Genomic DNA, 15,242 nt, shown 5'->3' with positions numbered 1-15,242 from the left:
TCTGGATGGGAGTTTGCCTCCGGACGTGTCTGAGTGGAGTTTGTCTCCAGACAGCTTGGCTCCAGAAACGTCCGGGCAGTATTTGTCTCCAGACAGCTTGGCTCAAGACGCGTCCAGGTGATGTTTGTCTCCGAGCAGTGTTTGTCTCTAGGTGGTGTTTGTTTCCGGACTGTGTTTATCTCTGGACATGTCTCGGTAGTGTTTCTCTCTGGGCAGTATTTATAGTATGACCGGAATAAAATGGATTTCAGACATTTTTTTGTTTCCAACTTTACTTTTATTCTATGCAGCAACATTTTGATGAGAAAGTATGAATCCTAATTAATGCTCCACCGCTTGTCTGCCTTCCCTTCCATTCACCTCTCGCTGCCTTCCCTTCCCGCACCCCTCCTTACTCTGCTCCCTCCTCACTTCTCCACTCCTCCTCACTCTCCCTCCATCCTTGTTCCTCCATCCCTCCTCTCTCCTCCTCCCTCCTTTCTCAATCCGACTCCACCTCCTCACTCATCCCTCTCCCCCCCTCACCACCGCCTCACTCTCCCCTCCTCTCTCCCACCCTCTCCTTCTTCCTCCCCTCTTTTTCTCCCACATCCCTGTAGTATTCCCGTCAGCAAAGCAACGGGTGGTATTTGCTTGTACAATATATTTCCTCACAGCATGATCCGGATCCAGTGAAGCCAAACTCCATTGCATTTCATAACAATCATGTTTACCACGATGTTCTGCTGATCTTACACTGTTTGTGTGGTTCGAGCAAGCTTTTTAAAATCAGTTTGTGCTCAAAAAGGATGCGGCATATATTTATAATTTAAAATAATATCATACGTTAAAATTTCACGAATTCAATGACCATGAAGCCAAAATATTTTGCTGGGGGGGGGGGGAGGGTGATATATTTATCCTATCCCCCCCAACCCCCCACTGACAGGGCTAAAAAAAAAAAGCCACGTAAATCCCTCCCATCCTCCCCCTCATCAAATCGAACCCTGCTCATTCTCGCTCTTCCACGAGCCTCGACGATGCACACAAAAAAGCGACTCGTGCCTTCGATCTCCTAAGGAACCTCGATAAGGCCGCTTCACTTGTACCCCTCGAACAATGACCTTCAATTCCTGCCGTGTCCAGAGTACATAAACTTTTAAGGGCAACATCAAACAGATTGTAAATGTCCATCATCAAGAGTATTAATGGGACTAGCGAAGCGAAGGCTCAGTGGTGAGCAGAATTATAATCCGCAGTCTTCTTCAATGGTCAATGTGCTCTTCGAGGGTGGATGGGTCGTTCAAGGGAAATTTACACTCTGCAATTTATGTTAAAAAGTTCCACTCCTGTCATTCTCCATTGTCCTGGTATTGGTATATTACTCACCTCGAGCCAGTATACTTATCTTTGTGTCCAACGAGCAGTTGCTGAGGGAGACTCAAATGAGATTTGTTACCTGCATGGTCCGTGAGCATCAGCTGCGGCTGTATGGACATGTGGCTCGTTTTCCTGATGCTGATCCTGCTCACCAGATTCTCTCAGCGACGGAGCCTCGTGAGTCGAGGGGGCCTCCAGGAGATGGGGGTGAGCCAGGCATCTGCCCGGGGGATGGCCAGACGGAGGCTCCTGGAGGACCGGCGGAAAGTGGACGCAGCAACGTGCTGCTCCGCCGCATGCTCCCATACCTGTGCTTACCTGATCTTGTTAATGTATGGAATGGTCTCCCCAGAAAGGTAGTGGCAGTGGAGGGGTGGATACGTTTAAATGTGATTTAAATGGGTGCCTGGATGCATTGGAAATACAGGGGTATGGGTGATATTGGTTTCATGTGTGTTGGGTGATGATTCTGTGGGTGGTGCAGCGTAGGCATGATGGGCTGAACGGCCTCCTCCTCGCTACACCAAAGGTCCTTCTGTAATTTCATTGGGAATTTGAACCTGGGGCCACATACCCATAATCATGTCAGCTCCGTGTGAATCTGGAATAAGGCCTTAAAGAGCTGGATGTCAAACTTTAAAACATTTCAAATCTTTGTTCATCGTCTGTTAAACTTTTAATTTTTTCCAAAAGCAACTGGTTTGTAATTTAAAGCCATTAAATGGAAATTTGCATTTGTGCGATGTTTTGTAAAGAGGAGGGTGCGCTGCTGAAGGTCATCGTTGGATGCAGAGATTGCATCTTGCCTTGGGTGAGAAGCTCCGCTGAAGGAGTCCTGCAAAGCAGGGAGCTCGACTCCATGACGTTTCCAGCCTGATCGTGTCCTTGACGCTTGTTTTGGTGACGTCACAGGTGGTAAGAATCCAAATTGACTGCAAGGACGAAATGTTTGAGGGTTAAGTTGATTAACTACCCTTAATCATTGGGATATCGAGGAGGCGCCATATTAAAGCGATTAACACAAACTGTGTTTCTCAAAAAAAAAAAATTCTGGAAACGCCAGTTTAACAGACTTCCAGTTTTACACAGTTATTGTCGGCCATAGCGGTGTAATGAGTTATTTTATCCCGTGCTTGAGTGTTGAGGTTTGTATTTACGTTGAATACCTCAGATGTTGGTAGTAATTACTAATATGTGTCGCGTACTCTGATTTAAATGTGTAAATTCGGTTTAGTTATAATCCGTTGGGAGAATGATCTGAGGCATTATAAGGGCGTGGCTCGATGATGATGATTGACAGATATGTTGCTCTCAAACTCGAATCGGGTTCTTCTTCTTCTTCGTCTTCTTCTTCTTCGTCTTCTTCTTCTTCGTCTTCTTCTTCTTCGTCTTATTCTTCTTCTTCTTCTTTTTCTTTTCTTCTTCTTCTTCTTCTTCTTCTTCTTCTTTTTTCTGTGGTTCTTGTGTCTGACGGTCTCCACACTTTCCTCACCTTTACTCGGGGGTCAGAACACCTTTCCACCTGCACTTTGAAGCCGACCGTGGAATCGATGAGAAGAGAAGGTATAAGAGCTCTCTTTACATTTCGATCATCCTGTTCTGCCTTCCCGATCGTCTGTCCCCGTGAACCCTGTGGCCTTTTCACAGCATTTGGGAGGATTTGGGATACATTGCACTCGTTACACTCGGTTACAGATCCGTGACCACATGCTGATCGGGACATAGATTTGTTTGTTTATTTATTTATTAAAATCGGGATTAAAATTATCTCAAAGGGGAATATTTATGATGGAAATTTTTCCGATTTTGACACCTTGAACGGATCTTGATTATCATGAAGTGTCAGTTCATCATTTGAAGATTCTGGTCCGAACACCAATCCGGGTAGTCCCTGATTGAGCTACAAACGTTTCATGTGTGTTTGGTGTTCCAGGTAAAACGTTATGATTTGTTATTATTATTATTCGGGTACCCAGTCCGATGGACTGGGGAACCCATTGTTTTTCTTCTGTTTTGGTTTACGGGCGTCAGCAGTGACCACTATTTTCGTTGTGTCTGTCTGTCTGTTTGTGACTCTCTCCAGAGCATAGCTCCATGATGTTTGATGCGATATTGGTGAAACTTGGTCACAAGCTAGATATCATGGTCTAGTTGTGTCTTTTTGTACGAGGGGCGTCCCACGCCCCTTGTGGGCGGAGCCATGACCACTTGAACTTTTTATTTATTTTTATTTTTATCTCGCAATTTCATTTCCTAGAAGCTGTGCGTAATGTCCATAAGTACAACATATAAAAAATCCGATTTGATTTGGTCAATTTTGACGGAAGATAGGTTTTTACGGTAGGGCTTCCTCAATAAATCCCGCGATCCATCGTTGCCTCCCGGCTTGTTTATTTCTTATTATTATATTTCTTTTTCCGCCGGCAATTTGTGGGTGTTTTCGATTTTAAAATCATTTTCCCAGGAACGGTAAGTCCGATCGACACAAAATTTTCGCCGTAGTATGTATCTTTTTAGATAGCATACTCAATTGTTAATTATGACGTAGGTCATGTGGTACGGGCGCCATCTTGAAAAAAACAAAAAACTTTGGACCTCTGTATCTCTGAAACCGTCCAATGGAAATTTTTTTTCGTTTCATACATTTTAATGAACTCCCCATGGGGAACACGTGTGATTTGTCGTGACGTCATCGGTGACGGTGAAAATTTGACAGGTAGAACACTGCTTGGGAAAAATCTGAAATTTCTTGAGCGTCATCGACGCAACAATTCACTGCAGAAAAAAAAAATTATGATAATGTCATAGGTAACTTCGTTCGGCAGCCATATTGTTTTGAATTTTTTTTTAAAGATATCTTCTTCTCCAGAACGGCTGGATAGATTGAGGCGAAACTTTACACAAACATTCTCCATGACATCCTTTTACAATTTTTTTTATTTCTTATTGATCGGTCACATGGTTTGGTGGCCATATTGAATTTACCCTAAAATCTTCAAACATCTTCTCCAGAACGGCTAGTCAGATCAAAAGGAACCTTCACACACGCATTCTTCTTGGGTTGGGAATATAGTTTTGTTAATGAATAATTGATAGGTCACATGGTTTGGCAACCATATTGGATTGAAGAAAAATATTAAACAATGTTTTCTCTGCAACCACTTAACCTATCGAAGCGAAACGTTGCAATTATCTAACGCCATGGCTACATACACTAAATGGTAAAAATTATGACGTCACAAGTCACGTGGTTTGGTGGTCATCTTGGATGGAAAGGCGTACCTCAACCGATTCACACGAAACTTCACACATGTGTTCCCCTACCACATTAGAGGCAGAATTTAAATTTATGATGTCATCGGTCACATGGTTCCTCAGCTATATTGGATTGAAAATTAATAAATTTTTTAAATCTCCTTCTCCAGAACGCTGGACAGATTTAGGCAAAACTTCACACACACTTTCCCCAACACATCCTTTTACAAGTTTGTTAATTTCTAATTGATAGGTCACATGGTTTGGTGGCCATATTGAATTTACCCTAAAACCTTCAAACATATTCTCCAGAACGGCTTGTCCGATCAAAGAGAAACTTCACACACATAGTCTTCTTCAGCAGGGGATTTAACTTTGTTAATGAATAATTGATAGGTCACATGGTTTGGTGGCCATATTGAATTTACCCTAAAACCTTCAAACATATTCTCCAGAACGGCTTGTCCGATCAAAGGGAAACTTCACACACATAGTCTTCTTCAGCAGGGGATTTAACTTTGTTAATGAATAATTGATAGGTCACATGGTTTGGCAGCCATTATAGATTTAAGGAAAATATTAAATATTGTTTTCTCTGGAACCACATACCCTATTAAAGTGAAACTTTGCAATTATTTACCCTCATGTCTGCATATATGGTAAAAATTATGATGGCACAGGTCACATGGTTTGGTGGCCATCTTGGATAGAAAAATGCTCCTTGTCCGATCAACACGAAGCTTAAAAAAAACATGATGCGCTACCCCATTAGATGGAGAATTTAAATTTATGATGTAATAGGTCACGTGGTATGGCAGCCATATTGGATTGCAAATTTAAAACTTTAAAAGTCTTCTTCTCTGAAATGGCTGAACAGATCAAGGCAAAACTTTATAAGTATGACCGCTTATCCATGGCAAACAAAAAAACTTCCACCTACTTTTGATGTATGACACATCATTTGGCAGCCATATTGGATTGAAGGAAAATATTAAATAATATTTACTCTCGATCCGCTGCATCATTGAATGTGAAACTTCATAATTATAATCTAGCTGACATGCGGAAAGTACATTTTAAATTTCAACCCGATTGGTCACATGGTTTGGCAGCCGGAAATATTTAATTATTTGAATCGAAGAACTTTTAGAATTTTTTGTTTCCTCACTTGGCTGCACCTAAATGCGTTTGAGAGTACTGGAGTAGTAATTCAATTGATACCGACAATGTTCCCAGGAAAAAGGGCTAACTGCATACGCAATAGATAGATTGAACAGTTTGTGTAACTCGCTCCGTAACTCGTCAGTCCCGCGTTATATCAAAGCAGGACAGTATTTTTATCAATATTAAATAATGTTTTCTCTGGAACCACTTATCCTATCGAAGCAAAACTTTGCAACTATCGTCTAAGTATCATGTTATATCAAAGCTGGACGTCTGGGTACCCGGTCATCACTGCCAGCAGTTATAAAGTGGCAGTTGTAGTTGTTATTATTATTGTTATTTATTGATGACCCGAGTAGAACACGAAACTTTTGATTTTTATTCTCCCATGAAAGTGTTCGACTTGTCACTGGTGCCCCATCTTTAAACACAGTGATGGAGCCTTGCTCTGCTCATAGAGATGTCTATGGAAATGCTACAGAGACGACTCTTTGTGTGCGACATGGACATTTTCCAATGCGACGCCATTTATTTCAACAGGAATGGGATTCACTCACACCATGCATTGGTGTGGTGCACCTACCACGGGACCTTAATCAGTGTGACTTCTTATCGGGGTTTCCTTAAGGAGCAAATTTACGACATCTACAACATACCCCTCCTCCCACCACCACCATGATTTATTGTTATTGTGGATAACCAGAAAGCACCGATCTGAGATTGCAGACAACCTATTAACTGAGTTACTTCATGGGAAAGGTTCTAGACAATGTGCAAACAGCTCCATCGAAATGGTGGACATATTGGCAACCTTGATGAAACAAAATGTTAGACTTTCCTCCATGCAGCGGTATCAGCCTTATTTATGTGTCCTTCATAGTTTGATAATTTGATTATAATCGATAAATATTTCATGTGTAACACCCTGTGCTATGTGACTCACCAAAGCACTGATGACATGTCCAAATACCTGACATTTCCACATCACATCACCAAATACCTCACATGTCCATATCACACATCCAAATATCCCACATGTCCACATCACATGTCCAAATACCTCATATGTCCACATCACACATCCAAATACCTCACATGTCCAAATACTTGACATGTCCACATCACACGTCCAAATACCTCACGTATCCACATCACACGTCCAAATACCTCACATGTCCACATAACATGTCCAAATACCTCACGTGCCCACATCACACGTCCAAATACCTCACATGTCCACAGCACACACCCAAATACCCCACATGTCCACCTCACATGTCCATATCACACGTCCAAATACCCCACATGTCCACATCACACGTCCAAATACCTCACGTGCCCACATCACACGTCCAAATACCTCACGTGTCCACATCACACGTCCAAATACCTCACATGTCCACAACACACACCCAAATACCCCACATGTCCACATCACATGTCCAAATACCTCACGTGTCCACATCACACGTCCAAATACCTCACATGTCCACAACACACACCCAAATACCTCACATGCCCACATCACACGTCCAAATACCTCACGTGTCCACATCACACGTCCAAATGCCTCACGTGTCCACATCACACGTCCAAATGCCTCACGTGTCCACATCACACGTCCAAATACCTCACGTGTTCACATCACACGTCCAAATACCTCACGTGTCCACATCACACGTCCAAATACCTCACGTGTCCACACCACACGTCCAAATACCTCACGTGTCCACACCACACGTCCAAATACCTCACGTGTCCACACCACATGTCCAAATACCTCACGTGTCCACACCACACGTCCAAATACCTCACGTGTCCGCATCACACGTCCAAATACCTCACGCGTTCACATCACACGTCTAAATACCTCATGTGTCCACATCACATGTCCAAATAACTGATGTGTCCACATCACACGTCCAAATACCTCATGTTCACATCACATGTCCAAACACCTGACGTGTCCACATCACACGTCCAAATACTTCATGTTCACATCACATGTCCAAACACCTGACATGTCCACATTGCTTCAGAGAATGACCTCTCTTCCTGGATGATTCATCTAATACATAAAAAACTTGTCATAGTCTACCTTTCTAGTCCTCGGAAGATCTTGAAATTTTGGATCACCTCCACTATCTGTCAGGTATATTCTCAAGTGTGTAAGGCATAGCACGTTCGATCTTTCCAGGCATTCTAGTCTACGGAGTTCTGTCACCAGTCGGATTACCCTCGACCCTACCTTCTCAACACTGTCTTCATCCTTATTATATATAGTGGAGTAGATTGCATTGCAGTATTCCATTGTTGGATGTGCAATTGATTTGCACAGCAGAACAAATCCCTTTCTATCTCGTGACGAGAAGGCTCTTCGAATGATCCCTAACCAGGAGTTTGTTCTCTGCAGCATCAGCTCTAGATGGTAACTGAAGGATAAGCTTTGCTCGATGAGTACTCCTCGGTCCTTCTTTCTTCTCAGTAACTACTTTAATCTCTCGGTTATTGCGCTCATCCCCCTTGGTGCACATGAACTTTTGATATTCGTCTTTAACAGTGGATTATTTTACAATTTATTTTGGATGCAAAGTCAAGGTTCGTGAAGGGGCGAGAAAGAATGGATCACGATGTAATAGCAGAAAGAGAGGGGGACTACACCAACAACAGGGTTGAGGGACAAAATGTAGGGAGACTTGGACAAGATAGATACATCACACGTCCAAATACAGCCGTGAACCCTCCGGAAGGAAAAATTGGAAAGAGGTGGGCTTGACGGGTGGTGGTATAAAACATTATGGTTTTGGATGGGGGATGATCTGAGATGGTGATGAACAACTGTCCTGAAGATCTGGAGGGAATAATGATATTGAAGAGGATGTGGAAGTTTGTTCCACAGGTGGGAAAAAATGAGGAATGAATGAGTGAAGGTGAGCAATGATCCTGGATTTAGGTAGTTCCACTAGAAGGTTTATGGTGGTCCATGTGGTGCCCTGTAGGAACCTGGGGGGGGATCAATCATGGAAAGAGCAGAGAGTGCAAAACCATAAAGGAGGTGGTGGAAGACAGAGACCACCGACCTGTCTGTGATAAGCCCATGAACTCTGCTTCATTGTGGGAGATTGAAATGATCTTGAAGGCTTTGGTTTTCAGTCATCAATATTATTGGAATCATTCTCATTAAATGGAAGGGTTCTTTATGCTTCGAAGTATTCTTTAGTTTAATTTTCTACAGAAGACATGGCTCGTGGAGAAGTTTCAACAGAAATTACACATGCATGTAGACAAATCCATGAGACAAAACTGGACTTGTCTTCATACAAACACGTCCACTGAGCTTGGTGGAAGTGACATCCCTTCCCCAGAGCACTCTGGGTACTAGCCATCTTTACGACATTCCTTTTCCATCCACATTCAGTGAGGCAATTGAGGAATTAACACCATCTCCATGGATCTCAATCCATGGGGTTTGTCCGTGCTCTATCCTTTGTAAATGCTGAGTGTCGAGCAAGGAAGCAGCATGTACAATTTTTGAAGTGCTTAATACAACTCAGCTGGGGTTCGAACCACAGACCTCCCAGATTCATTGTAGACCTCTCACCATGAATTGTACTTCCAAAATATTTCATGTTTCCCAATTATTATCAAGAAGTTTCCATTTGTCATGGACACTCCATAGGTTTATACAACACAAATCCTCAAAAAATTTTACCAAGATACAAGCTTATAAAATCATAAAGTACTAAGTGGTGTCATAGTGTCCACTCTGAGTCTGAGAGTTTGGTGGTTCAAGCTCCAGCTGAGTCACCTCAATGATTTTTTTTTTCAAATAGTACATGCTGCTTCCTTGCTCACATTTAAAAGGTGTGTGTGTGTGTGTGTGTGTGTGTGTTTGCCAGTTAACTGTTTAAAGGGGAACCCAAACGCTTATACCACCTCAACGCTAATCCATCCTTTGATACCCGATAAAATAGATGTGATGTGTCTCTTTTCAGTGTATGATTTATAAAGCAGGTAATTTTATGATTAAAAGTCGAAATATTCTTCTTCACGTTTAGCCGTGATGCCACACCTGAAAGTCGACCACCAGATTTGTACTGTCTCCGAGTTACATCACGTTACGATTTCACTCAAACGGCGAATCATTTTCGATTTTCCATAAATATGCCGAGTCATTGCATCCTTGGTGCTTGTATAGTAATACAAACCGAGATGGTTTCCTGCTACACCAATTGTAGAAAGACTCTATGCTTGCCATAAATTGGACGAGGTTTGTCCGAAATACCCGAATGTGGATCGGGCCTACAAAATGTTCGGTTTTGTGCTCGGAACATTTTACAGAGAACTGTTATGAAACAAAAGAGATGGCTAGATCTTGTGGTTATCTGCCACAATTGAGAGAGGATGCCATCCCCACGATTAAGCTGAATAAACAGCCGTTGCTCGAAACTGTAACACCATCTCTACTGGGCTACCAGCACATGTACACGGGTGATTTGAATGGTGACTCAAACACCTGTTACCATTGCCCGGCAGTTACCTCAAGTGCACCTGAAAATAATTATCTATTATCGTCACAAATTTCTACAAATTAAATGAACCACCATCGATTTATAGTGGAGAGAAAGTATGTATGTATCATCATCTACTCCTCTGAGAGGATTTGACCTCAGATGCCAAAACTTTCAGGGTTCCACCCCTCACTCCACAATCCCCCATCAACCATCATCCCTACAATGCCCACCACCATGCCACCCCCCCCTCTCCAACATCCCCCATCAAGCATCACCCCACAATGCCCACCACCATCCCACACCCCTCCTCCCCCCTCCACAATCAACCATCATCCCCACAATACCCACCACCAACCTATACACCCCTTCCACAATCAACCATGCCCCCACAATAACCACACCCAACTTCCCCCTCGCACCACTCCCTCCTCCACTGGGGAAGGTCATCAACATGGCACGGACATGACATGACACAGCACTCTGTGTGCTGTGTCGTGCCGTGTCCATGTCATGGCCATGCTGTGTCGTGCCATGTTTCTGCTGGAGTTGTATAACTGATTTATCAATTCATACAAAATCCCTTCTGAATTGTCAATTGAATGGAAAAAAAACAAAACCTATGAATCTGTAGTGAACATGCGATTGGCGTTTTCATCTTCACTCACATCTCCGTTGTCACCATCTTCGTCTGAATCACTCATACAAGGCTCGAAATGATATTACTCCATATTTCCCCAAAAAGCATTTCCAGCACTAATTTGTCTCCAATAGTTTCTTCAAAATCCCACTGATCAGTTTCGACATACTGAGAACCTTCAGAGTTGCTACTGACAGTGGAATCACTATCGGAATCTGAGCTCTAAATACACTGTTTCTCTATGTAAGCCACCATTTGGATCAAGGTGGGTTCAAGGTGTGACATCACTGGTGAAAATCGACACTTTAGGGCGTTTCTTTCAGCACTTTGTGATGAGCAAAAATAATCAAAAATTTTTTCTGTTTAAATTAGGCTGTGATTAATTTTTTTTCATTGGTTTCAGAAAAAAAGGAGGGCGGCACTCTTTGATGTCGCGACGTTACTAGATATGTCTCCGCCCACGTTATTACGTCATTATACATACTTGTACCAAGTTTGATTTAAATGCCTGAACCCAGATTCAAAATATTAAATAATTCTGGCAGCCAGACCATGCGTCCAATCAGGTTGAAATTTAAAACTTATATTCCCAATGACTACTAGATCCTAACTGTGACATTTCACGTCGATTGATGAAGCGGTTCAAGAAATAATTTTTTTTTAAGATTCTCGTTCCTACCAATATAGCTGCCAAACCATTTGACCTATTAATTATAATTTGTGAACACCCCGGTATCCCCAAGGCTTGGGGAATACGTGTGTGAAGTTTCCCCTCAATTTGTCAAGCTGTTCTGGAGAAGAAGATTTTTACAGGTTTATTCCTCAAAAAATCGTAGCTGCCAAACCACGTGACCTATGACATCATAAGTGGAGAACTTTTTGTTCCTCATGGATAGGCGATCATACCTGTTAAGTTTCGCCTCGATCTGTTCAGCCTTTTCGGAGAAGAAGATTTTTGAAAGTTATGTTAAAAACAATATGGCTGCCAAACCACATGACCGATGTTGTCATCAATTCCCCCACCCATTACAATTTACCCATAGATGACCCACAAAAATTTTCATACTAATCGGATAAAACGTTCAACGTATGCAATTATGACATCATAACGAAGCCACCTATGACATCATAAAACAAGTTTGATTTAAATCCCTGAACCCAGATTCAAAATATTAAATAATTCTGGCTGCCAGACCATGCGTCCGATCAGGATGAAATTTAGAACACCTATTCCGCATGACTACTAGATCATAATTGTGACGTTTCATGTCGATTGATGAAGTGGTTCGAGAGAATTTTTTAAAGATTTTTTTTTCAATCCAGTATGGCTGCCAGACCATGTGACCTATTAATTATTCATAAACATTCTGGTATGCGCAAGGCTTGGGGAACATGTGGGTGAAGTTTTTCCTTCGATCTTTCCAGCTGTTCTGGAGAAGATGATTTTTAAAGGTTTGAGGGTAAATCCAGTATAGCTGCAAAACCACGTGACCTATAATGTCATAGTTCAATAACGTTTGTTCCTCATTGATAGTCGATCATACCTGTAAAATTTCGACTCAATGTGTTCAGCCGTTTCGGAGAAGAAGATTTTTGAAGGTTTTTATGTTCAAAACAATATGGCTGCTGAACCACGTGACTAACGACATCATTTTTTCCCAAATTACATTAAGGCTTAGATGACCCTCAAATTTTTCAGAATGATCAGATAAAGCATTCAACGTATGCAATTATGATGTCATACAAAGTCACCGATGACATCACAAAAAAATCACACATTTTTAACTTCACATGTGCCAAGTTTCAATTTTTGCATGGAGCGGTTTTGCACAAACAGAGGTCCAAATTTTCCTTTTTTCCAACACCGCTGTCACACCACATGACCTAGAATGTCATAATTCTCATTAGAACATTCTACATGTGGAGGCGCACCAATGGTGAAAATTTAGTGTCAATTGGATAATTGGTTGCAGAGAAAACAGAGAAAATTAGCATGGACGGACAATCTGAAAACATAATGGCATTATGTTTTCAGGTTGTCTGTCCGTCCGTCAATGTTAAGTTCATCAGTGGAGGCATAAAAATATTGTGTTTGGGTTCCCCTTTAATAGTCCATTTGCCATTTGGAGAACCTGGCAATATAGTATAAGGTTTTTTGGTGAATTTGCTATCCCATGGGGACCCTGAAGCAATTCAGCTTGGTTGTCCTCGAAACAACTTTGGGCATTTTTTTTAATATGCAAATTAGGGCCACCATTACGGAAAAACTATTTTCTTCAATATCTTTGCAACTATGCATGATAATGTCACAAAAATGATGTCTCAACGTATGTTTCATGGTCAAGCATTACGATGAAGGCATAAAAAAGTTATCACATGTATTTATTTTTTCTGTATGTAAATTAATTGCCGCCATTACCGAAAAACCTATTTTCTTCAGTATATTTGCAACTATGAATGATAATGACACAAACATGGTGTCGAGACTTATGTTTTCATGGTCAAGGATTGTGATAAAGCCATGTAAAAAGTTATCACATGTATATATTTATTATATATATATATATATATATATATATATATATATATATATATATATATATATATATATATGACATAACTGTGGCGGCTCTCAAAACATACTCAATTCTCTTTCCAGGTGATCGAGATGGCTAGCGAAACGTGTCTCCTCCCGATCTGCCGTGAGAAGGGACCCCATCAGACAGTCAGAGTCCAAGGCATCAGGACAATGATTCAGCGGAGTAAAGAGAGGGGTGACGATGATGTTCATGTCAAGTTACAGGCCATTTTAGACTCGCAGGGAGAGAATTCATCTGTGGAATGTCATAAGACGTGTTACTGTACTTGCACATCTAAACAGAATGTGGCTAAGTATATAGCCAAGAAAAGGAAAGAAGACTTTTCAACAACAGAGAGTGAACCAGAGACTAGCAGAGTAAGAAGGTCTCAACTTCCAACGTTTCAATTAAAAAAAACATTGTTTGATCTGTGGTGATGACTGTCTTCCTAAAGACCCCAAACACCCTGACAGGTGGGAGCGTATAATCCAGTGCGAGACCAGTGATCGCCCTGGCCTTACACCTTTGAAAGATGTACTTTTAGATTTATGTGAGCAGATAAATGATGATTGGGGTAGAAAGGTTGAAATCCGCATCAAAGGTGTTCTTACAGATTTACCTGCCGCAGACGCGCAATACCATAAGAAGTGTTATGATGCGTTCATGGTTATTCCTAAGTATACCAATTTGTCATTGAACTCTGATGTAATCGATGATGATGCTCTGAATTCGGTAATTAATGACATGACTGTATGCTAACCAACAACTCTGTACATGGACAGCTATTGAATTACATGATATGTACTGTAGTTTAGGTGGATTGTTATCTCCCAGGCAGATGTTCCAAAATCTCACAAACTATTTAGGTAATGACATTGTCGTTATACGTATGGAGGGTTGTGCCTCAGTTGTAGGGTTTAGGCATCTTGTGGGTAAATCCTTGAAGCTGGTCGAGGTCGATTCAGTTGACGAAGATAGTGTGGACGCTGTGGTAAGGCAGGTCAAAGGTGAGGCACGAGCTGTACATTACAATAGTGCAAACTATGATCTCGGAGAATTCACGTACAACAACACACTCAAACAAACTAGCACCACACTGCTCAAGATAATTTCAGAATTGGTTTCGGGGGGGGGGGGGAGGTGACAAAAAAGTCCCTCAGTCTAACCCAAGCTGTACAAAGTCACATCACAGGCACTAGAACCCAGACAAAGCTGGGTCTGGCAGTGAAGCTTCACCACAGGTGTGGGAGTTCAGAGTTGATCAAGCTCCTACATGATCACGGTTTCATAGTGTCCTATGACGAGATCATACGTTTCCGCAAATCAGCTGCAAAATTTGCGGGTGAAAAGAGGAGTGTGCTACATCATGCCATGGGCTTTGAACGGAGGGTGGGGCCAATCTTTGGGTGGTTCGACAATTTTGACCTCCTGGTTTCAATTCCCAATGGACACCGAGACACCCACGTCATGGCTCATGAGTTCCAGCAGAATCCGGCTGGCATCATAGAGCTGGGTAATGCTCGACCTTGAGTTAAGAACCTTGTGATCCCACACCTGCGCAAGACAGCAGCTGCAAATAATTTACATTCAGGCAAAATATATACATGTGAAAACTTTTTAAATGTCTTTATCGTAATCATTGACCATGAAAACATAGGTCTAGACACCATGTTTGTGACATTACCATGCATAGTTGCAAAGATATTGCAGAAAATAGCTTTTGGGGTAATGGTG

At 41.8% G+C, this 15,242-nt stretch overlaps 2 protein-coding genes across 5 annotated transcripts in view; both read left to right on the top strand.

Annotated features, from left to right (window-relative positions):
* Window positions 1-15,242, top strand: part of LOC147012939 (uncharacterized) — a gene marked incomplete at its 3' end in the record, with an annotated part of 59,404 nt that overhangs the window by 27,225 nt on the left and 16,937 nt on the right. Inside the window, 2 exon segments of the mRNA XM_085853463.1 lie at window positions 13,589-13,885; window positions 14,067-14,240. Of these exon segments, the coding sequence (XP_085709589.1) occupies window positions 13,589-13,885; window positions 14,067-14,240 (471 nt within the window).
* Window positions 2,768-15,242, top strand: part of DIPK2A (divergent protein kinase domain 2A) — a 59,066-nt gene continuing 46,591 nt past the window's right edge. For 2 of the 4 annotated variants that reach the window (XR_015051122.1, XM_085854305.1), the window contains exon 1: window positions 2,768-2,922. The gene's annotated coding sequence lies outside the window, so the exon portion shown is untranslated. Of the gene's footprint in view, window positions 2,923-13,588; window positions 13,982-15,242 lie in introns of all 4 variants that reach the window. The other 2 variants (XM_085854306.1, XM_085854307.1) reach the window with 2 other exon arrangements.

This window comes from Eptatretus burgeri, chromosome 14, assembly GCF_056783735.1.
Source record: "Eptatretus burgeri isolate ZD-2024b chromosome 14, Ebu_testis_v1, whole genome shotgun sequence".
Taxonomy (NCBI): Eukaryota; Metazoa; Chordata; class Myxini; order Myxiniformes; family Myxinidae; genus Eptatretus; species Eptatretus burgeri.
Note: the sequence above shows the minus strand (reverse complement) of the source record. Positions and strands in the feature narration are given on the sequence as shown.